The sequence below is a fragment of the Magnolia sinica genome, chromosome 1 (assembly GCF_029962835.1).
Source record: "Magnolia sinica isolate HGM2019 chromosome 1, MsV1, whole genome shotgun sequence".
In the NCBI taxonomy this organism is placed as follows: Eukaryota; Viridiplantae; Streptophyta; class Magnoliopsida; order Magnoliales; family Magnoliaceae; genus Magnolia; species Magnolia sinica.
In genome coordinates, this window is record NC_080573.1 from 103,817,700 (window position 1) to 103,845,406 (window position 27,707).

The 27,707-nt window shown below is 40.4% G+C and overlaps 1 protein-coding gene across 3 annotated transcripts; it reads right to left on the minus strand.

Annotated features, from left to right (window-relative positions):
- Window positions 1-239: 239 nt before the first annotated feature.
- On the minus strand, window positions 240-26,748 carry LOC131252852 (uncharacterized). 3 transcript variants are annotated; one of them, XM_058253613.1, is made up of 6 exons: window positions 26,522-26,655; window positions 14,361-14,428; window positions 6,173-6,342; window positions 4,188-4,251; window positions 675-744; window positions 240-521 (listed from the first exon to the last, which is right to left on the minus strand). In XM_058253613.1, the coding sequence occupies exons 1-6, from the start codon at window positions 26,599-26,601 to the stop codon at window positions 401-403; spliced, it is 573 nt and encodes a 190-aa protein (XP_058109596.1). In that variant the 5' UTR covers window positions 26,602-26,655; the 3' UTR covers window positions 240-400. The 3 variants fall into 3 exon arrangements, with proteins under 3 accessions (XP_058109596.1, XP_058109587.1, XP_058109605.1); XM_058253604.1 differs by lacking the exon at window positions 14,361-14,428 and having other exon boundaries at window positions 26,522-26,742; XM_058253622.1 differs by lacking the exon at window positions 14,361-14,428 and having other exon boundaries at window positions 308-521; window positions 4,162-4,251; window positions 26,522-26,748.
- Between the last annotated feature and the right edge of the window lie 959 nt (window positions 26,749-27,707).

Here is a 27,707-nt window from a genome sequence, read left to right on the forward strand (position 1 = left end):
ACTTTTGAATAAAACATGTTCTATTGAAAATAAAAGCCGAATTTAATTCAGTTTGCCGAAAATAGAGTTCTTTAGGTATACTCGGAGTTTCAATTTTTTTTTAATACTTTTTTAATATGGAGTTTAAATGGAGTTTTGCTAACAGAGGTCCAACGCTGGCATACCTCTGTGAGAATTCAGGGCCTCAGATAACTTTTGACGGGGTTCCTATAAAATAGATTCCATTTTTGGGACCTTGATAAGAGGCAGGAATCAAAAGCATATTTGACCAGTTCAACAATCCAAACCAATAAATTGAGAGAGAAAAAAAAAAAAAGAGTCAGCTAAATCATTTATTTACCACAAATTACACATTTTATTGGTTTGGGTTTGGCCATTGCAATCATATAAACCTACTACTTTACTTGGGCCGTCTGCGGTATGGGTACAATATGTCATCAAGGCTGTCTTTGATATGGTTGCCAACTTTGTGTATGTTCCTAGCCACACCTGATGCTACCAAACCTGCATTTCTAGTAAACCTGCATCTTTGTAAAGTTTTTATCACATTAGGCGTCTTTTGACTAATGATGTGCTAAGTAAAAACAACAAAAACGAAAATGAAAACAGTAGGTAGTAGTAGTAGTAGTAGTAGTAGTAGTGATAGTGACAAGAACAACAAGAAAGAGTCTCGCCTGCTCAAGAATTCCTCCCCCATTGAATGGGTTGGTTTGTAGGACCGTGGCTGATGAAAAACATGACCATCTAAAACACACAAGTCGAGTCAGATATTCAGTAGTTCTAAAATAATTCAAGTCTTTAAAAAAATATAAATAAATAAATAAACAGCACCACAGCAGAGGAACAAACAAAACCACATAATTTGTGATTTTTGGTCATAGGAGTCCGGCACCTATTTTACAAAATGAACTAAAATCTAGAAACTGAGTTGAAGTCTTTATTTAGTTTCATCAACAACATGAGAAATGAAGGTTAGCTTGATGGCTAGGAGTGAAACACATCTTCAGCTTGACAAAAGAAATTAACTAAACAAAAAAAAAATTTATTGAGAAAGATGGAAGGAAATATTTGTGTATAATATGTTTAGACACCTCGCTTGAAGTGTCCAGCACGGGCTATTCAATGAAATCACTACGACACTTCGTCTGTGCAGATTTTGAAGTGTCATGTCATGTCAAGGAGTATGTCCAAGAATACCCCGATGATGGCATGGCAAAAACCTGAAAGTAGAAATGTCTAGGTAACATGGGTCTAAACGCCACAAATATCCATTGGAAAGATTATCGTGGTATATTTCCCACGAGCCCATGATCACCAAATTCCAGTGAAAATGAGCAGAAGTCATGATATGGGTAAAGACAAGTGACTAATCTCAGTGTTGGAGATACAGTGAAGTGGCTAATATCCAAGTGCTGGGCATTTTTTTGGTTGAGATATTCCAATACAATCGACAGTACCTGGCTATAAATAAATAAATAAAGTTGATGGTAGCTTATAGGTGGGTTAGGTATTTATGATAATAGTGCCATAAGTAGATCCGTAGATGGTATTCTTCTTATTTAAGAATTTGGGTAAGTTGTCTTGAACCCTAGTTACTTGAGCCAGACTAAAGTTTAGGGTCCTTTCTAAATACTTGAGTAAAAGAAAGATAGCATTTTATTATTGAAGAAATTATATAATTTATGCTTGTTCCTCTTTGTATGGAAGAACTGAACTTGTGTTTTTTTTTTAAATCCTCTCTCTCTCTCTCTCTTAAAAATATAATGAAATTTTTATTAAGCCCAAGATATAATCTACGGTAATAGAATCCCCAATACAAAGAGCCTAACAGCCCAGCCCACACCCAACTCATCAGCAATGAAATTAGTAGGCCTGGGACTGTTCAGGCTCGATTTTGAACTGGTTGGGCTGGGCCCATTCAAAATGTTGATTTTGCCTAGCCCATTGCCAGTCCTGGAAATTAGCCTCACTACATGAGTATATAAAATATATAGTGTAGAGGCTAAAGATCTAATTTCATTAAAAAGTAACCCAATTCTCATGGTTCAGACCCCTCTTCTTTTGCCTACCTGATGACATCGGACAAATCTCCTTCCACTACAAGTCTGTAACCATTCCAATGTATTTACTATATATGAAAAAAAAAAAATGCCAAGAGCTTCTCTAACCAATAAGGCTTGGGGGGGCATTTGGAGACCTGCCTTTCCAACGACAAGCAATCCCTCCGCAAATCTGACACAGAACTGAGACCCATATGATGATACTTTATTGTTTTTCTTGCAACTTCGTCACGGGGATCACATCTTCCTTGAAAAATTCAATTATTTCTCGAGAATATTCAAAGGGACTTTCTCTGGAAAGATAAGATCAAAGTGAGGAATTTCACTTGATAAAGTGGAATGGGATTCAAAACTTAAAGAGGGGAGTGGACCTTGTTATGGGGCGGATGAGGGAGAGAAACTGGGGTACAAGCAAATGGTGGTTTAGGTTTTGGCAAGGAAAATCAAGCTTTATGGAGGAGTGGTTAGCAAAAAGTAAGAACATCCAATAGACCTAGGTGTAGTAAGTGTGATTTGCATCGATTGCTCTATTTTTTTTTTTCTTTTCTTTTTTTAGAATCGATAAATTTTATCAAATGCCAAAAAGGCAAAAAGACAACACAAGGAAAGTGAAAAAAGAAAAGTTACAAAACATGCACCGTAGCCACCCCACGCCCAAAAGCTAACAAGCCCACTCCCTGATTAACAACAAAACCTTCCTAACAATGATAACAACAGAAACACTGTTATTCCTTTCCAGCCAAACAGACCACAAAACCGCTAACAAGGCCAACCACCACTCCACTGGCTTTGGATCTAGGGCCCCCTCCATGCCACAACAACAACAACAACAACAACAACAAAAAAGCATTTCTATGGAGCTCGACATAGCCCATGGAACATTGAGGATAGCAAGAACACCGTCCCGGATCGTTTCACAAATGGGCAATGGAGGAAGAAATGCTCCACTGATTCCTCACACTTCAATCAGAGAAGGCAAGACACTGGGAGCACCATCCCCCTTTTATACAGATTATCAATAGAAAGGATTATTTCTGCCAACAAGCCACGCAAACACCGCTACCATCAGGTGGGACCCATACCTCCAGACCATACCCGTATAGATGCACTCAACTGCAGACACAATGCCGGAGACCACCTCAAGGAAAGAACGCACTGAGAACCCTCCCGACCTATCTTTCCTCCAAATTAGGCCATCCTTTTCAGACAGATGAGGCAAATGCCTTCTAAGCAAGAAAAAAAGCCTCATCATCTCCTCAACCACAACATCCGAAAGGTTATGACTGTTAACATTTATTTGTTTTGCAGGGGTTTAGCTGTAAATATGCAAAGTAGAGTCTTATGTGTAATTTTATATTTATTAGGGGGTTATGATGTAATTTGCAAACAGGGAAACCCTACATATAAACAGAATAAGAAATAGAGGTAGCTCACATTTTGAGCTCTCTCTCTCTCTCCAACTTCTACAAAACTACTAGACACGGGGGATCCATGCACCTTCACTACCCTAAACTAAAAAACACCTTGCAACCAAAATGTTTAGATCCAAACTTAGCTTTGCATCAATTGGTATTGGAACCTCAAAATACCAAAATATTTCTAAAAACCAACAAATATTCTCAAAACCCAGGGCAATTTTCACCACAAGTCTTTAAGGCCATTTTTTTGAGGCTCAAAACATTGAATTGCTACGAAACTTGTGGATTGAACTCCTTCAGGGAAGCAAATTTACTAACGAGGACTTAAATTATGCTCCATTGGAAAGGCGCCTATTCTTATATATCTTCTATAAGTTCATTTCTAAATTAAATAAAAACATACCAAAGAATCCACGAGTCCTATTGTTTGGTTCAGCGAATCCAAAACCCCATACAAATGATGGATTTCAGTAGTGCGACAAATAATGAAGTCAAACTAATCAAGGAAACAGCAATGAAATACTATAAAGAACATGTAGGGAGGGGAGTCACTGACTGTAAATTGCAACCCTTCCAGAAGCAAATTCATGAAATTAATATGCATTCAATTTTGTCAAAATTCAAACATTATGCAAGAACTTCACTAAGAAGAGATGGTTCCAACATCTCCGAAGTAGACATACACTATGGTTCTTAATGTTTCTACTACCTTCCTTGTTGTGAGCATGAGCAGGAACATGGTCAGCATTTGAAACTCGTTTGTCAAGCAAAAGCTGCAATGAAGAATATTCATGTAAGATTGCAATCTGCCAAAACAACCGCAAAGTAAAAAAAACAATAACCTAAAATGTTTTGGCATGGTGAGTATCTTTTATTTATTTTTTATTTTTAATGTTTTGGCATGACCTTTTTTTCTTTTTCTTTTTTATTTTTGGGTGCATTCAACATAATCTAAAACAAAGCAAGGAGAAGCCTATATGCTTGCAAAGACTGTGAGCAGGAGCAATGAAGCACTGGTCCACCAAAATTTGCAACAATAGATATTTGTGAAAGATTGCAATTTGCAAAAATATAATGATCATCATAAAACGTAAAAAAATAAAAACCCTAAGATGGTTTGCCATTCGTGAGAGTGAGGAGTTTCACAATCAAAGGAGTTGGTTGGTGTTCCACCAATTGATTCAAAGAAAGGCTGGTGGCCACAATAAATGCAGAGGGGAAGGATCAAATGGGCAGTTCCTTTAATGGGGTCTTGGAGGATGTCTTTTCAACAATGACAGACTCCTTGTTGAGGATCCTCCTTTGTGAATGTGCAATAATAATACTGCAAATTCTGAAAGGATATATTTGTGTGTGAAATGGTACTATGAGGTCAAGCACTGTGGGCCCCACCGTGATGTGTGTCAGACATATATCCCATTAATTAGATACACCATTCCATGGTGAGCCATGGGCCTAAAAATCAAGCCAATCCATGACTTAGGTGAGCCACACCACATACAACAACTGAGAGTAGATGACCACCCATTGAAACCTTCCTGATTGTATATAGGGTCCAGTGACATGCGGTTTAGACATCCAACCCATCTATTGTGTGTCCCACTTGGATGAGGGGTCACACCAAATTTTAGGCCATTCCCAAACTCGGACCCCACCAAGTGCTTTTAGATGTTTTTGGCATGATTTTAAATGCCATGCGACCCACCTGAGTTCCAGAAACGGTTGATTTTTGGCACATCCCATAACTTAGAGGGGACCTACCAAATGCACAACATGGATGTCCATCACACATCACAATGGAGCCCACAGAGCTCGACCTCATGAGAAGTTCCCATGAGGTCAACCTCATAGTACCATTTCCCTATATATATAGGTCACAAGTCCACTACAATTTATAGTCCACCCAGCAAACAACTTCTATTATATCGTGTGCATGTGACATCCAACCCTTCCAATAGGTTGTGCAGACCATGAGGATCAACTTCCATAAAAATCAACCACCTGCACTCATCGGGTGGACTACACTTGTATTTTGTTATTTATCAATGCTTAGAAATTGTTTTCAATGGCATAATTCACCTGACGAATGAATAGGGTTGATTTTTGCACAACATGATCCTCATGGTCAGACCAACCTATTGGAAGGTTGGATGTCACACACACGCACGCGCACATATATACATACCTACATGCATACGTATATTGGGGCGCTCCTGCCTTCTATTGGAAGACTCGTGTCAATCCAATTACTCACATCCATGACTCAAATATTTACATGTAGACATGTACAATGCATGTGGGTTGTCTGAATATTATGTACATAAACTTGGGATCATATTGATAGGTTTTGTGAGAACATTATATAAATCTAAATAAACAAAATAGTCATGCAAAGTAATTTCACCAGAACCTCAGAGGCTCAGACACATCCCTAGAACCACAAAAGAAATATTATAGCGTCATAGGCAAACAGATGACTGAGAACTCAAACAAGTAAGCAATTCAAAAGAATTCAAATTTCAAATAATAAACAAGAAACATTTGGTGTTAAGGAGGATAGAGATGATTGATTAGTAGAAACCCAAAAAGTCATCTATTTAGTTTCTGCTAAAAAGAAACATCATTTATTAGTCTTGAAGGTTCAAACTATTTATGCAATTGGAAAGCACAATAAGTAGCAGTTAAGATAATGACCTCAATGCCAACACAGAATGGCAATTCGGCTTGATTCTCTTGCTGCTCATTGGGATTATCTTTGGCATCTAGGAACACAGAATAACCAACACAAACATACTTGAAGTCTGAAAGGCTACGACCCTCTTTTGAAGCTTCAATCTCAGACTCTCCAACAATTGAGCTAGGAACTGATAACAGGGCCAAACAATCAGAATATTTTGCAGTTTGATTAATGAACTGATTTCAGTTTGCAAACAAGAAAATTAAAGGTAATAGCAGTGTGCGTGGTTGGAATGTCGAATCCATGGGTTTTCTACAGAAAATGTAACCATTACCAATGATAATTTTCCTGCTTACTGTAGAAACATGGATTCCAAAAATTGGGGTCCCGTTTGGATAGCAAGTGGAATCCTCAAATTCATTAGACAGGAGTCGCCCCTTGTTTCATGTGTCAAAGAATTCTGTGGATAAGAGTAATGATTATTGTGTGGAATCAATGTATCTAAACAGCCCAACTGTCTTGTCAGTGGAAAACAATTTCCATTTCTGCATGGATTCTGTGTATCCAAACATGCCCTTAAGAAAGAACAACAATCGAGTCATGGTACCTACAGATGAAATTTTCTACAACAAAGAAATAGTATGCATTCTAACAAAGGATGGTTTCAGAAGACAACAATTCCTTAGAAAATCAATGTTTTTCCATAGAATATGGTGTTTTTCGCTGTTCGTATTGTGAAAAGTAGCTGCAGAACATGATTGCACTCTTCTTCAGGTAAGTAGCTCTTTGATTTCCTCTTAAAACCCTAATGAAAGACATGAAATTTTAAACTTGATATGTGGGATTCCAGGCTTTAGATCATACTAGTTCAAAACAATCACACAAAATTCCACATCCCACATAAAGTCAAGCACTCAATCAAGGGGAATCTATTGGGGTCCAAGCCTACACATGCTAGGACTGGATCAATTAAAGTTATTGACCAAACAATGCTCAAAGGATAATAGATTCATCCACACATGTAAAGGATTATTTCCCAATCCAAGGGATTCTCACGTTTCAATTCGGAAAAACCTATGGTTTCAAAAGTGGAATAGAACTTGGGGATTTGAGATGATCTAGAGTTAGGGTTATAGAAACAAGGCGAAAGAAGAGTGAAATAGAGACGAGAGGGAACCTGTGATCAGCCTGCACGTGTGGACAACAAACCGGCCTAACGCATGTGTGTGGATGGCGGCCCGCACGTGTGTGGGGCCCACAAATATGGAATCGGACAACTAAGGCCTAGTCGGCCAGGGATGGGCCACCTTCCCTCCAAATTTCAGGACAAACGGATGATCGGTTTGAACACGGTACTCCGTCGAAGTTTCAGCCCTCGTGCAAGGCCAGATTATGAAAATCTGTTGTAGGGGAAAGATTAGTTGCAAACGTGAGGGGATAACTATAAGAGATGAGGAATATGGAGGGTAGGAAATAGGGGCAATTTGGGATGGGTGTGGCTTCACACCACGGTAGTTAGCCCTTTGAAGAATGAAGGGTTCTGTACCCAATTAGGTTTCCACAACTCAGAGAATTAGAAAAGCAGAAAAATTCAGAATTTTATTAATCATCTTCAATATAAAAAAACCTACAAGGGGTTGCCTATTTATAAGAAAAACATATACCCCAAAAGTCGCGCCATGTGTGCATACTATTACTTAAAGACGAAGTAATCAAAAATAACAACTAATCAACGTAATCTAAACTGTTCATGATGTTCCTAATAACGGTAATAAGCAAAACTTAAAGTCCTAGGTCACCTAGGGTAGTAGGCCACAATCATGAGATCCAATGATGGGATCCACGTGATGATTAGATCCACCCCAAGGAACCAAAACACAGTCCTCTAACTAGGAGGCCCTCCATGGATGTCGTCATCGATCCAGATCGAAGGTAAGACCCCCCTCCTTGCGTACATGCATAAGGGGGGCGTGCGTGTACGCGAGATGTCTCCATCAACTCCCCGACTGCGAAGATTTCGCCACCAATGAAACAAAACTCCTGAACCGCTCCAAGATGTCAAGATCAAGTCTCTGGAGCTCCTCCACAGTGAGCCACGTACTGTTTGAAGCTGGGCGTGAATTCCACTTGATCAGAAACTTTGAAATTCAACATCTGATGTCGATATTATTTGATGGTCCAGAATATCTTATCTCCTCTCTGGGTGTGGGAAGGGTAGGTATGGGAGGTAGAGACTGGGAAGATGGGTCAGGAGGGGACCATGGATCAAGGGAAAGGCCTAGGGAATCAGGATGGTTAGGTGACGGGCTGGACAATGTATCAGTGGTCCCCTGAAATGCAACTAGATCCTCCACATTGAATGTGGAACTAATTCCCATGGAATGTGAAAAATCTACCACATAGGCATTGAGACCATTTCGTTTTATAATTTTGAATGGTCCAGCACTACGCGCGTGTAATTTACAAACAACTCCCTGAGGATACCGCTCTGGCCTAATGCGAGCCATCACAGAGTCTTCTACATTGAATTCCTTGAATCGTTTATGTTGGTCAGCAAAAATTTTGTAATGTTCATTACTAGTATTGATCTTTCGCCTGATTTCTTAATGCAATGAATGAATGTGATGTGCAAAGGACTCTGCAGACTCTAATAGCCTATGAGACAGGGACATGGAGACAAGTTCAATAGGCTTCTTAGGTTTATAACCAGTAACGACTTCAAAAAGACTTAAACGTATGGATCTATTAACAGAACTATTAAATGCAAACTCAGCGATAGGTAGTGCAATGTCCCACGTCCTGGTGTGCTCCCCTACTAAACATCTGAGTAAATTTCCTAGACTCCTATTGACCACCTCAGACAGGTTTGGTAGAGACGCCCCAGGGACTAAATCAATGGTGTATTGTATATCCCTGATAGGGGGAAGCTCATCCGGTAGATCATCGGAAAAGACATCATGAAACTCATCCACTACCGGAATGGTCTCAGTGGGTAACTCTGCACTAGCCTCTGGTGCCACAAGGATGTACACCATCGAGTCCTACTCAGTCTTTCGTTCAAAGTCTTTGGTATTTAAAATATGGAGAGGTTTAGACTTGGACTTTGATTCCTCAACCAACCTCAAGTGATAAAAGAAATTGAGGTATTTTTCCTTAAGAGTTTCTTTCATTTCTCCCCAATGGACTATTGGGGGTTCCCTCAACCTCTCTTTCTTTCGCTCCACAGTAGCCCAAAACCTTTTTCCTTGGCCCACAAGCTTCATCTTGAGAAATCGGACTCGACAAGCATCCGACATGTCGTACCACTCAAAATAGTAATCCATATCCGTCAACCAATCTAGAAAAGCTTTAGGGCCCAAGTGGCCATTAAACGTAGGGGCCTCTACTCTAACTCCCTTGAGGAGTTACGCATTTGAGTCATAATGATCATGTTGCCCCTTACAGGGTGGGTGCACCGGTGCGCGCCCCTGTTTGTTTCTTTGGTCACCCTCATTCCCTTGTTTATCCTCCTAACCACTTACCTAAGATTGGGCATTTTCCCCAATGGCGGGGTTTGCCCAGGCAGAGATCTCTAGTTGGGTAACGCGCACATTAAGTTGATCCCAGCGTTGGGTGATACATTGTTCCAAGCGCTTACCCAAAGACTCAAACTACCGGGTCATGGTGTCCATTGACTCTTGTAATTGCTCCATGTTTAGTGCAGGGTGCAACCCAAAACCGCGACCAATACGCGTGGACATACAACTACCCACTCAACTCAAAGGTCCTTTAATGCAACTATATGTGTCTAAATCTATATGAGGGAAACTACGGAGCGCTCCTAAAATTCCAGCAACATAACTATCCAAACAGTTTGTTAACAGAAAATTCAGCAATGAAAATTGGGGATTTCTGACAATAGAAAATTCAGTAGTCTTATGTTGTGAATGATGGGTCCTAAACAGCCCTATATGATTAAATTTAATGTAAAATAAATGCGAGTAGACTAAACCCTAAACATGCAATGGAATCCCCTATGAAAAACCTAAGCTCCGATACCAAATTTGATGCAAGACATGAAATTTTAAACTTGATATGCGAGATTCCAGGCTTTAGATCATACTAGTTCAAAACAATCACACAAACTTCCACATCCCACATAAAGTCAAGCACTCAATCAAGGGGAATCTATGCGGGCCCAGGCCTACACATGCTAGGACTGGATCAATTAAAGTTACAGACCAAACAATGCTCAAAGGATAGTAGATTCATCCACACATGCAAAAGATTATTTCCCAATCCAAGGGATTCTCAAATTTTAATTTGGGAAAACCTAGGGTTTCAAAAGTGGAATAGAACTTAGGGATTTGAGATGATCTAGGGTTAGGGTTATAGAAACAAGGCGAAAGAGGAGTGAAATAGAGATGAGAAGGAGCCTATTATCAGCCCGCACGTGGACAACAAACCAGCCTGACGCACGTGCGTGGATGGTGGCCCACACGTGTGTGAGGCCCATGAATATAGAATCGGCCAGCTAGGGCCTAGTCGACCAGGGATGGGCCACCTTCCCTCCAAATTTCAGGCCAAACGGATGATTGGTTTGAACACAGTGCTCCGCCGAAGTTTCAGCCCTCCTGCAAATCTGTTGTAGGGGAAAGATTAGCTGCAAACGTGGGTGGATTTGATGAGGGGATGGATGTAGGAGATGAGGAATATGGAAGGTAGGAGTTGGGGGCGATTTGAGATGGGTGTGGCTTCGCACCACGGTAGTTAGTCCTTCGAAAAATGGAGGGTTTTGCACCCAATTAGGTTTCCACAACTCAGAGAATTAGAAAAGCAGGAAAACGCAGAATTTTATTAATCAACTTCAATGAAAAAACCCTACAAGGGGTTGCCTATTCATAAGAAAAACCTATACCCCAAAAGCCGCGCCATGTGCGCATACTATGCCTTAAAGACGAAGTAATCAAAACTAACAACTAATCAATGCAATGTAAACCGTTCATGATGTTCCTATTAACGGTAATAAGCAAAACTCAAGGTCCTAGGTCACCTAGGGTAGTGAGCCACGATCATGAGATCTAATGATAGGATCCACATGATGATCGGGTCCACCCCAAGGAACCAAAACACAGTCCTCTAACTAGGAGGCCCTCCATGGATGTCGTCACCGATCCAGATCGAAGGTGAGGCCCTCCTTGCGTATGTGCGTAAGGGGGCGTGCGTGTGCGCGAGATGTCCCCATCAAAACCTAATTCATAGGCATTTCCACAATAATGCGAGACAACTCTTGTTGTTAACCATTGACCTTAGGGCTTGTTTGGATTGGTAGAATCCAAAAATTAATTGGGGAAAAGAAAACATTTTCAGTAGATGTGAAGTTTTCCGCCGATTGTGACAATAAAGTAACCTATAGAAAACTATTTTCCTTCCCATGGTTTTCCTAAAAATTTATATAAAAAAATAAATAAATAAATCAAATTTTAAACAAAAAAAAAAAAAAAAATGGTGTTTTCTAGGCGAGGATCTAGCACAAGCCCTTGATTACATTCCCTGGGGGGGAAAAAACTTGATTAAAAAGTAAAAACCAGAAAAAATTAATCTATTACCTGGTGCAGAATAGCGGATGCAAATGACGCACATAACTCCTCAAATCCATGGCCCTTCGTCTTTAGAGTGTCAAATTCATCAATCAAGCTGAAATACAAGCGATAGCCTTAGGCGTCTCCTATAGCCAACTGGGCATCGAGATACCAGCAAATGATGCATACCATGTTCTTAAGAGGCATCCGCATCAAATATCAACATGGCCTTGCAGCATACACAAGCGGTATGGTTCTAGCATTGCCAGGTGTCTCACATGCCAAAACAACAAAGGATGCATAAAAATTTTCATATTAAATAGGGATTATAACTCCTTTAAGGGGGAGCAGGACCTAAAAAGGTGCAACACGAACCCAAATGTCTTAACATATAGGGTGCAACTGAGACTAGTCTTAGGTAGCTCAAAGGGTGGTATGAACCAACGTTCGTGACTGGGGGGAACAAGGTGTGTGACTGCAATGTCTTATCACACAGGGGCAGTCCGAGACTAGCTTGGGGTACCTGAGGCACCTACTGAGAAAGGATTGAATCCTTACTCTTTCATGCTGACCTTGTCTCAATTGCACTTGGCGAAAGATGGAAGTACAAATTCTCAAACCATGACCAACAATTCCTCAAGAGAGAGAGAGAGAGAGAGAGTTGAATGTTGTGAATGAGCTCCTTGAGGGGGGATTTAGAAGTTATTGGGAGGTTACACCCCACTCAAATGATGGTTTTGACCACATGTCACAAGCCGGTTGGACGAGTATATTACTTCCTGCCAATCTAGAAGTTAGTGGATATTGCACTCTCTAAACAGCATTTGCTCTCCTTAAAACACATCCTGTGCCCCCCACTTGCAAGGTGCGTTGGGTATCTTAGGGCAGATGCTTGCCGAAGCATCCCTGGCAGGCCACACCCCTTTTTGGAGGGGTGCACGACCTGCTGCTTCACTTAAAAACTGTGGTTCTCTGCAAGAATGGTATGCAACATGGCAAGGTGGTGCGCAACAAGTGCACGACCTGCAAAACTTGAAGCTCAAGGACTTGGCAAAATTTTGGTCCCAACACCTTCTATCGACACACCACCCAAAATAAAAATGACCCACTGCAAAAAGATCTAAACTGCAGCCCGGAACTGAAACCGATCCAAGAACACTATAGCCAAACCGAACTCGAGACCATAGGTAACAAGCACCCATAAAACCCAGTCAAAGCCCGTGTTAAGTCCCTAAAAACTCCTCCAAACTGACTCTAGGCTTCGCCAAGACCATCTGAACACCAAAATGACCCCTTTGTGCTAGCAACAATGCAGAATCAATTGCGTCTCTCGGCCAATCAAAGGCAGCCACATGGCACTCAGGGCAGCATTGGACCAATGGTGGGTTTAAGTTCGGGTCCAACCAGGTAACAAAAATCCAATTTCCGCTACCCCCCTGAAAGTCAACCCCTTGCCACTCACAAGTTCCTAAGCTCTTTTGCCTTGGGATTCAAGCATGCTTAATCACCAATAGAATTACAATTTCTACTAGTGACTGGACAGTTGTTTGCCCTTAACTCTCATCTAAATTACAAAATTTACCGCTCCCCCAACCAGTTGGAGTGCCACGTGTCCCCAAGGGTCCCAACAACTTATCAAAGCATGCCACATGGTGTTTTTACCCCCCAACTTCTCATTTTCTACAGAACTACCATTGGCTCAATTATGAAAACCCATCACAATACTCCATTCTCTACACTTAGAGGAGCAAAAAGGGAAAAGGCCCATGCTTTACACTCCTCTACCACATCCCTCTCTTAAGCCAAGCCATCCATCCCATTCATCTCACACATTCAATCCATCTCAACCGTCTCATCTATCCGTCCATGTCATCTAGTCCATCCACCCCATCCTAAACCTTCCAATCCACCTAAACCTAAGTCATGCTCCCAATAAATCAAGTCAACAAGGTTCAGATCATCTGGAGTAGGGTCAGGATCTAAGATCCTCAATGAACTTGTCTACAAAGGGGTGTCAACGCTCCTTTTTCCCCTCTCAAATCTCCCACTTACACGGTCGCTTGGAGTGGTGCTCCTGCAATTTGTTTATTTTGCTTGTTACAAATTGTGACAATTCCCTTCTCACACACCCCAACTATATCTTTTTATTTATTCCTTTTGACATATGCTTTGTGTCTTGTTGAGCGACGACCAGATCTTGACACATCAAAAATTGGGGATCGCCTAGTTTTCTTTCTTTCTACTTCTAAGCAATAATCGTCTCCTTAGTCATGATCGGTGTCGAGCAACTTGTCTCCACGACCATGACTGTAATAGAGCAACATTAGTTCCACTTTTATTCCTCTTTCAAGCAATATCGTCTCCTTGATCATGATTGCATTTGAGCCATGGCGGCATGGTGTGTCGTAACAATCGTTGCAGGGCCGTAACATAACAACAACTACGTAAAGGTGGTGGTGGCAACCGTTACGTGTTACAGGGCCGTAACTACTGTTAAAAATGGCCCATTATGGCTCCTGTAATGGCTCATTACGAGGCAAATACAAGTTTTCTTTGAAAAATTTATATTTATATATATATATATATATATATACACGTAACAGTATGTATTGTAATGGAAACGGTGGTGGCCATTATGGAATACCTTGCATGTCAGTCTCCTTAGTCGTGCTCATAGTCAAGTAATAAATCTTTCCCAATTTCGGATCTTGTCTGCAATTAGATTAGACAATAAACATCTAGAGCCTCGAACCATAAAAAAATAAAAATAAAATCCTCAAATCTACAAAGTAAAGACTGCACATAGGTGCGGGCGAAAAAGGGTGACTAAACACTTCCTTCTTCGTCGCCAAGGCCCTAACTCGAAATCTCCTGTCACGGGCCAACCACAAGAGTCATTCAAATCGAGGGGTCAAATACATTGTGATTCTACGTGTCTACCCAACCATAAATTTCAAGATTAACGACTAGTAGCGACTCCAAGTCCATCATTCAATTGGCAAATAATCACCACCGACCACATTGATCAATAATCTATAATGTATAGCAACACAGATTTCATTTTACCATGAGAAGTGGCTTCCTGAAAGGAACAAATCACTAAATCAAAAAATTAGTACATGGAACACTACAAGATCATCTTCAAACATAGTCCAGCATTAAAGAAAATGCTTGCAACAAAGTCAACATCAAGGTATTCAATAACGGTAACGGCCAACAAATGGATTGTTATGCTATTAGTCATTACGGCCCCCATAACGGTTGAAATTTTTTTTAGAAAAGATGTGAAAAAAAAACTTGAAAAAATCATAAAAATTAAAAGATTCCAAAAATATGTATTCTTTTCTAGGTTTGAAGATGGTTATGATGGTGTAATAGGCCATTCTTTGGTAAGAATGCTTTCATGGGCTACCTTATGGTATTTTAACCTAAGAGGCTTAGGTTAGTCCAACTTCAAAACTCCTATATTTAATATTTTAAATATCTAATGTCAATAATTTTAATATAAGATTGAAGAAAAAATTAAAAATTAAATTCGGATGGATAGTGTTAATTTGACTTGGGTACCACTCGAATGCCTCCAAAATAGTCAAAATTCATGCAATGTACAAAAATCAGCCCACTAATGCATATCTATAACCATTTGACACCATTTCCCTAAAGGAATTTGAGGGAAAAAAATAAAATTAAATTTGGGTTAATAATATCGAGCCAATTTGAGACCAGACGAATGCCCCAGAATAGGGGGAATTAATGCAATCCATAGGATTTGTCCCACTAATACATATTCCTAAACATTTGACATCATTCCTCTCAAGAAATTTGAGGGATAAAAAAATAAAAAACAAAAAAAAATGTCAGTACTCATCTCCAAAATTACTAGAAATTACTGAACATACCAAAAAAAAGAGAGAGATGAAAAACACTAATTTAGTGCATACATGTGTAGATCTAAACTTTATATATGTATTTAAACAATTTACACACAAATATTTTACAAAAAATACAAAAATTGAAAATTGCTGGAAATTATATAAAAACCAACTGAAATACAAAAGAAATAAAATTGATAAATTATACAAATATGGCAAAATCGAACACAATTCAAGCATGATTTGTCGATTTGATGTAAAAGATTGGGCATCCAATTTAGACTTTGATGTAGATTGGTCTTCATAGCTTCCTTTGGACTGCATTTTGTAGCTCTTTTGTGCTTTTGGCACGTTTTTAATAAAATTGCAATTATCTTTCAAAAAAAAAAAATCAATACATTTGCAACAAGAAAAAACAAAATATATATATACTTTTGTTGCGATTTTCTCAAAATTCAGCCCTGAATCTTCGCTTCTTTGAAAATGGCTTATATCTCGAGTTTAAATGTCTGAAAATTGCACAAATCTAGTCAAAAATGGGTTAAAATAACCTAAAGAAGCAAAATTGTCAAAAAGAAAAGGAAAAATGGAGGGAAATGAAAAATATCCACCAAATGGGAACAGATATACACATACCATTACACATGATCATAACGGACTAGTATGGGCTTGTTAAGGTCCAAAATTTTTTACACGAGTTGTTACGACCCCATATCACATAACGGCCCATGCCATTACCGTTTTTGGATACCTTGATCAACGTTGTAAATGAGATGCAATTACATCAAAGGAATCAATTCAAGTCTACTATCACTTATCCTTGATACATCCACAATTGTATATGATAGACGTTTGCAATGAAGGGAATAATAAATTGTAATTATTACCAGAATGGTGACATCAACACCTTGAAATACAACAACAAACTACATTTAGCCATTTACGCTATTAAAAAAAGTTAACCCTCAACTTCCATAAAAAAATCTTAGGTAAAAGGCCACTTCTCTATCCATATGATTTGCTTAGTTCATTTGCTCCACCTACCCCATACACACGATCGTTGGTACTGTAATCCAAACCATCCACCTCATGGACAACACCAAGAATGTTGGATTATCAAGTGGGTCCCATTTTCAGGCATGATGAAAGCATATTTCATTCCTAGTCCATTAAGAACCCAAGCATACTTTCTTTCTTTTTAAAGATGAACCCAAGCATACTTTCAAATGCTTCTTTTGTACAAACCCCCAATGATGTCCAGAATGTAATCAACAAACTACCACTGAAAGTGAAAGAGAAGGAACACCCTCCGAATCAGCCTTCCTATTCATCTCAAAAAACAAATTAGCTGCTGTGTGACTCAAAGATTGCCTTAAAGGAGGACAAACTATGAAACCAAAAAATCATGAAAAGCAACTTTAGTCTATCTCTAGGAAACTATAAATAAGATAAACAAAATTAATAAAAAGATTGATCAACACAAAACACACACACACAAAAAAAAAAAAAAAAAGGTCAATGCAATGATTGTTAATTCAATCTAATTATGGTTTGGTACTCCTAAATAACGATACGTCAGTTGTTTTGAATTTGAATAGGATATTTTCCAAATCTAAATTAAGGGTGTTTCTAAATAAGAAGTTGGATGCTTCTTGGGCATGGAGAAGAATATATATACAAGGCGGTTTACTGCTCCTCGAAGAAGCTTTTCTATTGCTAAAAAGAACTTTGGAGCACAATATGCTAAGCTTAACATGAACGTGTTTTTCCCTAAGATGTGTCACATCTGCAAAATTTCCAAGCCGTGCAGAAGGTGTGAACCATCCGTAAGGTCACCTGGTGCAAAAAATCAGGCCAATATGCCCATCAAGTGGCCACACCATCAGAATCAACGGGCATCCAACAATCTGATCCATTGTACAAGTGGAGGAAATAGATGAACATGTGATGTGACTTGAGGAATGCCGTGGAGGAAATAGTAAGAAGATGTGATCAGATGGAGGGAATGCTCCATGAAATTTTTGGTCGACTGGATGATTTGAGAACATAGAACATCAAGGAGTGCCTTGTGATTTGTGTGAGAAGGTTGGCAACATCTTGAAATTGAATGTTAGCAATTTCTGCAATAGTCAGTTCAACCATTCCTCAGGGTCAGGGTGGAAAAGATCACTAATAGGAGGATCATGACTACCCAGCAAACGCGACCCACTGGCAGAAGAATCGGTGCAGTATGGTTAAGCTCGGCCTAATGTAGTTGTATTGATCATGCCTCATCTTTTTATTCAATTTTACAGTGAACGGAATCATGGTTTGACGTATTAGTCCAGAACTGGTCTGTATCACCCGATACGTACCAGTATTGGCCATGAACAGTATGGCCACAGCGGCCCTAAATAGCCTGATAGAGGGGTGATATAGGGCAATATGACCCCATTTTTGTGGTGACCGACATAGTACACTGAAATCGATTTGCAAACCATGATCCGAAAGGCCTTTACCACATTCAAAGAACCTTCGACTAGGTTGCATTTGGTTTGGCTCATGCCATTTCACAAGCAGAGAAAAAAAAAAAAATCCATAATTTGTCACTGATTTCTTCTCTTAGTAGAATTTCCAATTTTGTGAACTCACCTCTTTCATTTGGTACATCAAAGAAACAGCTATTTCACATCCACATGAGTACCATCTCATGGTTCTTGGAAATTCTACCGAGAGAAGAAATCCCAAGAAACAAAAAACCATGGGAATTGTGATGCAAACCCGAATGGGGAAGCAAATGGATTGATAAGAAAAGAAAGAGATTGCAGGAAAGGACCCAACAATCATCTAGCCAAATGCTAGAGATCACGAATGCAAGACTATGAACAAGCTCAACGGTCCTCTAGTCTTGAACTAGGAAAGTGGTGGCGGGCTAAAAAAGGAAGGTGGTCCTTTTCTTGTACACACGTGTGGAGCGTGCACATGTGGGATGTGGGATGATTGCATCAATTACCCTCAGCTAGAAAAAAACTCGGCTCCGTCAAGTTAATGGCAATGTACTCCTCCTCATAGAGTTTTGGGTTGATGCGCCTAAAATCCTCAACTAAAATCTGCGTTGTCAGACCTTGGTCGGCCCTTCCATTTGACAAGAAACTTCTGATACCCCCCTTGGCATGTGGAAACTATCTAATCATCCAACACATCTTCAATGATTTCTTCGAGCCGGCGTGGTACCTTAGGTATCTGGATAGCCTGTTCTTCTGTGCTTTCGTTTGTGTGATGTCCAAGATAAACTGTAAGGTCTTCCACATTAAAAATGGGGTTGATCTTCATTTCAGGTGGCAGCTCGATTAGGTATGCATTATCACCTAGCTTCTTCAAAAGGTGGTAAGGACCTACCTTTCTGGAGTGGAGCTTTGTATAAGAGCCTACTAGAAACTGCTCATACTTAAGTTGCACCATAACTCTATCTCCTTCTTGGCATTGTGCAAAACGTTGTCGAACATCTGCATATCCCTTGTAAGCTAATAAAAGGACGAAGTGGAGTCCCGCGGTCATGGAACATGAGTTTTGAGTTGTTGTGTTTGCACAACACAAGTTCAGATATTACTTGGTCGGGACGAGGGTCTTTATTCACACCGATCACCACTAGTTAAAAAACAATCATTTGATTTTGTTTCTTGCTTGCCATTAGCAGTGGGAAAGGAGTCTATCTATCTGCCTAGCTTTGGTAGATTTCCCCTACTTCTAAACCTCTAGAGGAGGTAGCTACCTTCTTTAGTGAGAGTGTACTCTAGTTGGCGGAATGATACATTCCTTGGGTGTTTCGTATGCCCATGGAATGTGGACTTTGGTAGCTCCCTTAGTGGAGCGCTTCTTTAGTTGTTGCTCATGGGAATAGGCTCATCGCCAAAGCTTGTGAGTGAACCCGAAGGATTTGGGTTCATTTATAAGGGTGATCTTTCGCCTAACTCCTTCATGTATCTCCTTAACATGTTGTGCAAAAGCTTTAACGTCCTAGCTCAATCGAGTCACACTAGGAAGTGGGCCTAAACCGATAGGTTGTCGCGGTAGCATTTCGATCACAATTTCGAAAGGAGAGAGTCCCATGGTGCGGTTCATAGAACTGTTATAAGAACTCAGCTTGTGGTAACACAATGTCCCATGAGTTGGTATGATCACCAACTAGACATCGAAGTAGATTCACAAGGCTATGGTTTACGACATCAGTTTGCCCATCTGCTTGCAGATGAAAAGCACTTGAGAATTTCAACTTCGTCCCCATCTTAGACCACAAGGTGCGCCAGAAGTAGCTCATAAACTTGACGTCACGATCAGATACAATAGTTTTAGGAACACCATGTAGACGAACTACCTCTTTAAAGAAAACATTGGCGATGTGCATGGCGTCCGACGTCTTCTTATAAGGGACAAAATGAGCCATCTTCAAAAACCTGTCAACCACAACATAAATAGAGTCATAGCCACGTTGAGTCTTAGGCAATCCTAAGACGAAATCCATACCGATGTCTTCCCATGGAGCATCTGGCACAGGTAATGGCGTATAAGGGCCAATATTATGTTTGTTACCTTTACCCAACTGACACACTCGACATTGACGACCAACGATCCCGATGTCTTTCTTCAAACCTGGCCAGTAGAAACGGTCCTTGACCATGGCTGTCGTTTTATTGATACCAAAGTGACCACCCAGGCAACCTGAGTGAAGCTCTCGTATAACAAGCTCTCGCAAAGAACTCTTAGGATGACACATCCTCATGTCGAAGAATAAGTACCCATCAAGCAAGCTATACCTTGGGTACTCGATGCCTACACCAGAAATGAGTGTTAAAAATACTTTCCCAAAATCATCATCTATGATATAGTCTCGTTTAAGTTCTTCAAACTCAACAACGGAAACTAATAAGGTAGAAAATAGGTGTGATTTTTGGCTGAGGGCGTCCGCTGCCTTATTTTCAATACCGGCGCGATGTTTTGAACTCTTGAAGATAAGCACTCCACTTAGAATGCCTAGTGCTCAACTTCTTCTGAGAATTCAAGTAAAGTAATGCCTCATGATCATAATAGAGCATAAACTCTCGATGAATGAGGTAATGACGTCAATGCTTCAGAGCTTGTAAAATAGCATAAAACTCCACATCATATATAGAATACTTCTTTTGTGCCTCATTGAGTTTCTCACTGAAAAAGGTCATCGGATGTCCTTCCTGGCTAAGGACACCTCCTATGCCTACGTGCGATGCATCACAGGCAACTTTGGACACTTTTTCGAAATCAAGAAATCTAAGAACTGGAGCCTCTATCATTTCTGCTTGATTTCTTGAAATGCCTTTGTTGCTGCTTTAGTCCACTCAAATGGATTGGACTTCATACATTCAGTAATTGGCGCCATAATGGAACTAAAGTTTCGAATAAACCTTCAATAAAATGTCGAAAGCCCATGAAATTTGCGAACCTCATGAATGTTTATGGGAGTAGACCATTCAACAATGGCCCTTATCTTTTTTGAATCAGCCTTCACGCCCTCTGTTGAAATGACGAACACCAGAAAGATCACTCCAAAACTCATGAAGGTACACTTTTTTAAATTGATGTAGAGTTTTTCATGGCGTAGTACTCATCACTTGGCGAATATGGTCCAGGTGATCTTCTTGTGAACGGCTATAGATGAGGATATCATCGAAGTATATGACGACAAACTTGCCAATGAATGGTCGTAGAATTTGCATCATCACCCGCATGAATGTGCCAGGTGCATTCGTCAAGCCGAATGGCATAACTAGCCATTCATACAATCCATCATTTGTCTTTAAAGCAGTTTTCCATTCATTCCCAGGACGAATTCTTATCTGGTGGTATTCGCTTCGCAAATTAATCTTCGAAAAAATTGTAGCATTCGCCCACATGTCCATCATGTCATCTAAGCACGAAATGGGAAAGCGGCACTTTACTGTTATCTTGTTGATGGCGTGACTGTCAACACACATTCGCCAACTGCCATCCTTCTTTTGTGTCAGCAACGCCGACACGGCACACAGGTTGAGGCTATCACGAATGAACCCCTTTGTTAACAATTCTTCCACCTATCGACGAAGCTCTGCATGCTCTGTCGGGTTTATTAGATATGTTGAAAGATTTGGCACTGGCGCTTCAGGTGCCAAATCAATTGCATGTTGAATGTCGCACATGAGTGGAAGCTCAATTGTAGTTCATCATGGAGAAAATCCTGAAATTGGGACAGAATGTTCATAATCTCAGGTGGTTGAATAACAACTTTTTCAACTGGATCAGTCTTGCATCCTACCAGAGCATACATGATTCCACGTTCACGACTCTCCTCCACGAATCAGGCCATACTCAGCACTGTGGAAGCCGACTTTGCTTCTTCAAATTCGTCATCCTACATAGGGTTAAGAGTAATAGGCTTTCCTTTGTATATAAAGTTATATGTGTTCTTGCGACCCTTGTGAGTTACATCCTTGTCATATATCCACGAGCGCCACAATCAAGGTATTCCGTATTAGTAACGGTGGCCGTAACGGTCACCACCATTACCGATACGGGGGCGTAACGACCGTTACGACCCCAGTAACGATTGAAAATTTTCTTTTGCCTGAAAAAATATTTAGAAAATCAATAATAATGTAAATATTTCAAATATATATTCATTTTTTGTTTTGAACATGTTTATAGCAGTGTAACGATCCACTCTTTGGTGAGAGTGTTGTATCGGGCTGTCCAGTGAATTGTTTAATATGATTGTCTCTAATATTTACACATCACAATCAAGCATTAGAAGAAATTAGAAAAAGGCATAAATACCGCTTTTTCAATTTTTTGAAAAAAAAAAAGGCCCTCGGAGATTCTATTCGCTTAAATCACTTCAATCCACAGTTTTAATCTTAAAAGCTATAGTAAGAGTGGTTGAAATCTGTTGTAAAATGATATAGGAGAGTTTTTAGAATGAGAAAAGTGAAAAAGAGGAGAAAAATGAATTTAAATAGAAAAAAAAATTGATCGTTTTTCGACCGTTACAAGAGTAACGGTCATTATGCCCTATAATGGCCTTTACGGTCACCGTAACGGTTGATACGGTCTCAAAAAACTAACTGCCCCTTTTCACCCCCGTATCGCATAATGGTTATGGTCATTACCTATACGTATCGGCCTTTATGGGCATATCGTAATGGATACGGAACACCTTGGCCCCAATAATATGTGTGACCTTCATTGGAATAATGTCACACCAAAGCGATTCTTCATAACAACCTAGAGAGAAGTTGATTAAGCACCTCTTAGTCACAGGGAAGAACGTGTTATTCACCCACGCAATCTTGTATGGCTTGAGATGCGTTTGAGGTTTCAGTTTTAACTTGTCCACCATGCTTTGTGAGACCAAGTTCATGTTGCTGCCTCTCTGTCAATAATGACCTTGACAACCTTTCCACCACACGACACTCATCTATGGAAAATATTGGTTCGCAGTCAGTCTTCTTGGGCCTCTTCCTTTGGTGTTGCTAGAATCCTTCTGACCACCAATGATAACTTGTTTTCGTTTAGGCAATCGAGGCATTCCTCAAGTTCTTGCCCATCATCTTATGGATCATTTACGTGTTCTTCCACTTGGTCTACAATGAAGTCTTCTGTCTCATAAAATTAGAGATTGTGAGAGGAACACTCAGTCGCGTAATGTCCACAACCACCACACTTAAAGCAATTGTTAGTCGACTTCCCTTGCGTTACTGCAACAAACTTTCCCTTTATATCATCGTTTTGGGGAAGAGGATTGGAAATGGATTGGACAGAGTTCTAACTAATTTTGTAATCCCGAGGTAAGTTAGTGTGCGCACGAATGGTTGTGGGCACGAAGTGGAGCCACTAGTAGTGGGACGGGTGGATGCATAACCCCCGCCTTGAAGGTTACTGATGCAGGACAATTAACCACTTGCTTTAAAAGCTCGAACAGATAGAGCATGGCGAATTAATCCCTTTATCTCATAGCCCAGGCCCCACATCCATGGGTTAGGTCCTCGGCTAAACCCTCCTCATGGGCCCCAAATCACATGGGTTCCATGACCGCCCACCCCGAGTGTGCCCCCACATCCCACAAGTTACCCCACTCGAGCCCAGTATGAAAATGCTCCCGCATTAATCACCCCCAGTGAGGAATCTCAAACACAAAACCTTCTGCTCTGATACCAATTTGATGCAAGACAATTAACCACTTGCTCTAAAAGCTCAAACTGATAGATCATGGCGAATTAATCCCTTTATCTCATAGCCCAGGCACCACATCCATGGGTTAGGTCCTCGGCCGAACCCTCCTCGTGGGCCCCAAATACATGGGTTCCGCCCCCTCGTGAGCCCCAAATCCATAGGTTCCGCCTCACACGGGCCCCAAATCACATCAGTTCCGCGGACCACCCACCCCGAGTGTGCACCCGCATCCCACAAGCCACGCCACTCAAGCCCGATGTGAACATGCCCCTGCATTAGTTACCACACCTTATCACCAGCTTTTGCTCCTACACTTTTTAGGCCATTTGATACACCTCATCTACGTTGTTAAGCCAAACGATTACCATCTCTCTTTGAATCTCGAACCTTAGCCCATTATAATAATGCGCCACTTGTCTTCCTGTTTCTGTTAAGCGACACCGAATGACTAAGTCATAATAACGATGTGTACTCCACAATCAAATTGTCCTGTCGAAGCGTGAGGAGTTCTTGAAAAGAAATCATCTCGTAATCTAACAGTAGAAACATTCACTTCATTCCTGCTTTCATTTCCTCTCAATTTCTTATGGGAGGAAGGCCACACCATTGTATATCTTCTTCAATGGTGTAGCACCAGTCTTGAGTTGTGCCTTGAAGTTTCAAGGTACCAAAAAGCAACTTGACAACTTCCATTTTGTACCAATGAAAATGTTGCTCCATTGACTTTAGCCAGTCATTGACCATTGACTTTAGCCAGTCATTGAACACTTTGGAATCCAAATTACCATCGTAATCTGGAATGTCAATATTGACATGCTTGACGGGATCCGAAGTGCGAATATTCCTTACTCCTTCGGGATAAATTGGATGATCCCGTCGGAGGTTGTTCATCCCTCTGGAATCTGGATCTTGGTTGCGCATAGCGATGTTGTTGGGCCCCATAGCCAGGCTCATATTCTTCTTCTTGTAAATTACCATTCCGATCAGGATACCCTGAGTCAATATTTCTGGACTCTAATTCTCAATCAAGGTTATCCATAGATGTTTAGCGATCTAGATTGATTCCCTTGTTTTCATTTTCGAGAACAATAATATATCCTTCCGAAGCATTCATTCTAGTTGTGGAACGGGCCTCTAGGTCATCCACCCGTTTTGTGATCAAATCAACCACTTGTTGCAAGGTTGTGACAGTTTCATCTTTAGGTTGCGTAACCATCTCAGGATTGTAAATCGTCCCTCTTCTAATGCAAGGCATAAGATAACAAGCTTTCACAAAGCATGCGAGGAAAAAAAACTTCTTCTCTTTGTTTTTCTTCTTTTCTTCTTTTCTTTTTTTTTTCTTTTGGGGGGGGGGGGGGGTAAGGAAAGAGAGGAAGGGCAAGGAATTGATATGTTGGAATGGGATTAGGATGTGGTAGGGTTGGAATAGTTTTTTTTTTTACGATTAGGGTTTGGTGATTTTGAGATAGGGGAAAAAAAAAGGAAAGAAAAATATAAAAGATGATGGATGGATGAAGGGTAAAGTTGAGAGGTTAGATTGAGAAAAAAGTACCTTCTTCTAGTTTTCCCAAGAGCAGAACTTGCTCTAGTACCAATTTGATGCAAACCCGAATGAGGAAGCAAATGGATTAATAAGAAAAGAGAGATTGCGGGAAAAGACCCAACAATCACCTAGCCAAATGCTAGAGATCATGAATGCAAGACTGTGAGCAAGCTCAATAGACCTCTAGTCTTGAACTAGGTACCCCCTCAATAGACCATAGAGAATAAGAAAATTTCATAAGAGAGAATTTCAATCAACTTGTTTTATTCCACAAGCCATAGGCGGTAGGCCTTATTTATAATCAAACCTCACCATCTATAATAAAAGCCATTGAATCTAAAAATCTAAGAAAATAAGAAAGCGCCTAAATAACAAAGCATTCTAATTAAGAAAATGCCTAAAATAAGAACATACTTATATAAGAAAATATCTAAAATTATTACCTACCTAAAATAAAGATACGAAAGAAAGAGGAAATTTCCTAATCTAGAGATTTGAAAGAAAAGGAAAGTGGTGATGGGCTAAAAAAGGAAGGTGGTCCTTTTCTTGTACACACGTGCAGAGCGTGCACATGTGGGATGTGGGACGATTGCATCAAATTGTTTTCCCCACATCCCGATCCAAACAAATGCAATAGACTATGTAATAGACTATTAGATAATCAACTCGTTAATGTAGTAAACTTATGTAATAGATTATTAGCTTGATTGTAATCGAACATGTAATAGTATATTAGATTGTGCCAGTGTCTGCCATAACTTTCTTCTTGAATGCAAACAATATGATATGAGTGGACTGGCGGAAGCCTTCAAATAATAATAAAAAATAAATAAATAGATAAAGAAAGAAGAAGAAGAATAGAATGGCGGAACATGATTCGTGTAGCTGGCCCCAATTAGTTGGGATAAGGATAAGATGATGATGATGATGATGATGATGATATAACGATTCAAACAGAGTATTGGGCTCATTTGGACGCAATTCCGAAAAAGGGGTTTTCACATCTGCTTTTTTGGTCTGTCGATGAAAACCAATCTGATTTTTAGCACCTACTTTGCCAAGTTGGGGATGAGATGGGGTCTGCGAAAGTGCATCCAAACGCACATAGCAAACTGGCGTTTTGGGTCGAAATGCCATTTACGAAAAAAAAGGTTGGGATGAGGGATTGAAAACCTTGTTGAAGGGTTCTGCTGACGCCGACGCAGAGCGGATTTCGAGCGTCGGATTTTAAAAGCGATGAGTAGTAGAGACATCCCTTGCAAGATTTCCCCTTCGACCCTTCCTTCCCTTGATTTTTCTGCAGTAGATCTTCTCCTTCGGCGACGCTTCCTGACTCTTCCATCTCTCTCCAAGGGAACTACGATAGATTAGGAAATTATACAAGAGAAATTATCCCACATCAAACCTTGTCGTACCGTCCCATCTTTCCTGACAACAAGCGGATTGGCTGGTGTACCACACACCACTGACCTCGCTGGTGTGTTGAAGTCACCAAACTCTGTGGGTCCCATCATGAGGTATGTGTTATAACCCAACCGTCCGTCCATTAGCCAATCCCGTCACGAGGCTTGAGCCTAAAAATAAGACAGATCGACTATACTGCAAAAAGCAGCGGGGGATTGAATATCTACTATTGAAACCATCTTGGGGTAACAGATCAATATTATATTTGTTTTTAATCTTTATTCGGGTCCGTGTGATGGTATGCTGAAGAGTAGGGATCCTCGATGATATGACTCCACGCGAGTCGGGAAACTCTGTTACCTGGTCAACAGGGATTTCTGTTACTCTTATTCTCATTGGTCCATGTCACCAATTACTTAAAAAAAAAAAAAGAATAAAACAAAATAAAGCTTCGGACGCCAAACAATCATGGTAACAGGAAATCCCTTTTGACCAGATAACAAAGGATCCAGACTCTACGCTGAAGAGATCGGAGGGAAATAAACATTACAGTGGGCTAATAAACGTTTTAACGGTGAGAATCATTGTGCCATTGCTCTTTGTAGTGTGGTCTACTTAGCTTTGAATATGACTTTTTTCTAATCTAAAATGATCTCTGCAAGTGAGTGGTGGGTGTGGATATAATAAATATATCATTGTGGGCCATGTAACTTTGATTTAACCGTTAATACATCCCGTACTCGTGCAGCGTCAGCGCACGTCGTAGTATAACACGTACCCACACCAACCAGGTCCGTGATGTGTGGCACACCAGCAAATGCGCTCCCGATTATGGAATGGTGGGACCCACTGGGAAGATCACCGGCCAGGAAAATCAGGTGGATGGGTTAACACATTTGGAATCAGTGGACAACGGTCTGATTCGGAAGCGGATTGGATGGCAGCACACCACAGA

What these genes read in the sequence shown, in the direction of transcription:
- LOC131252852 (XM_058253604.1), bottom strand. Translation starts at nt 26,690, where the DNA reads ATGGAAGAGTCAGGAAGCGTCGCCGAAGGAGAAGATCTACTGCAGAAA. An exon ending in TCATGCTCACAACAAGGAAG is followed by an intron (nt 745 to 4,187) that starts GTAGTAGAAACA and finishes TGTGTGTTTTAG; the next exon opens with ATGGTCATGTTTTTCATCAG. An exon ending in GGGGAGGAATTCTTGAGCAG is followed by an intron (nt 522 to 674) that starts GCGAGACTCTTT and finishes ACAAAGATGCAG; the next exon opens with GTTTACTAGAAATGCAGGTT.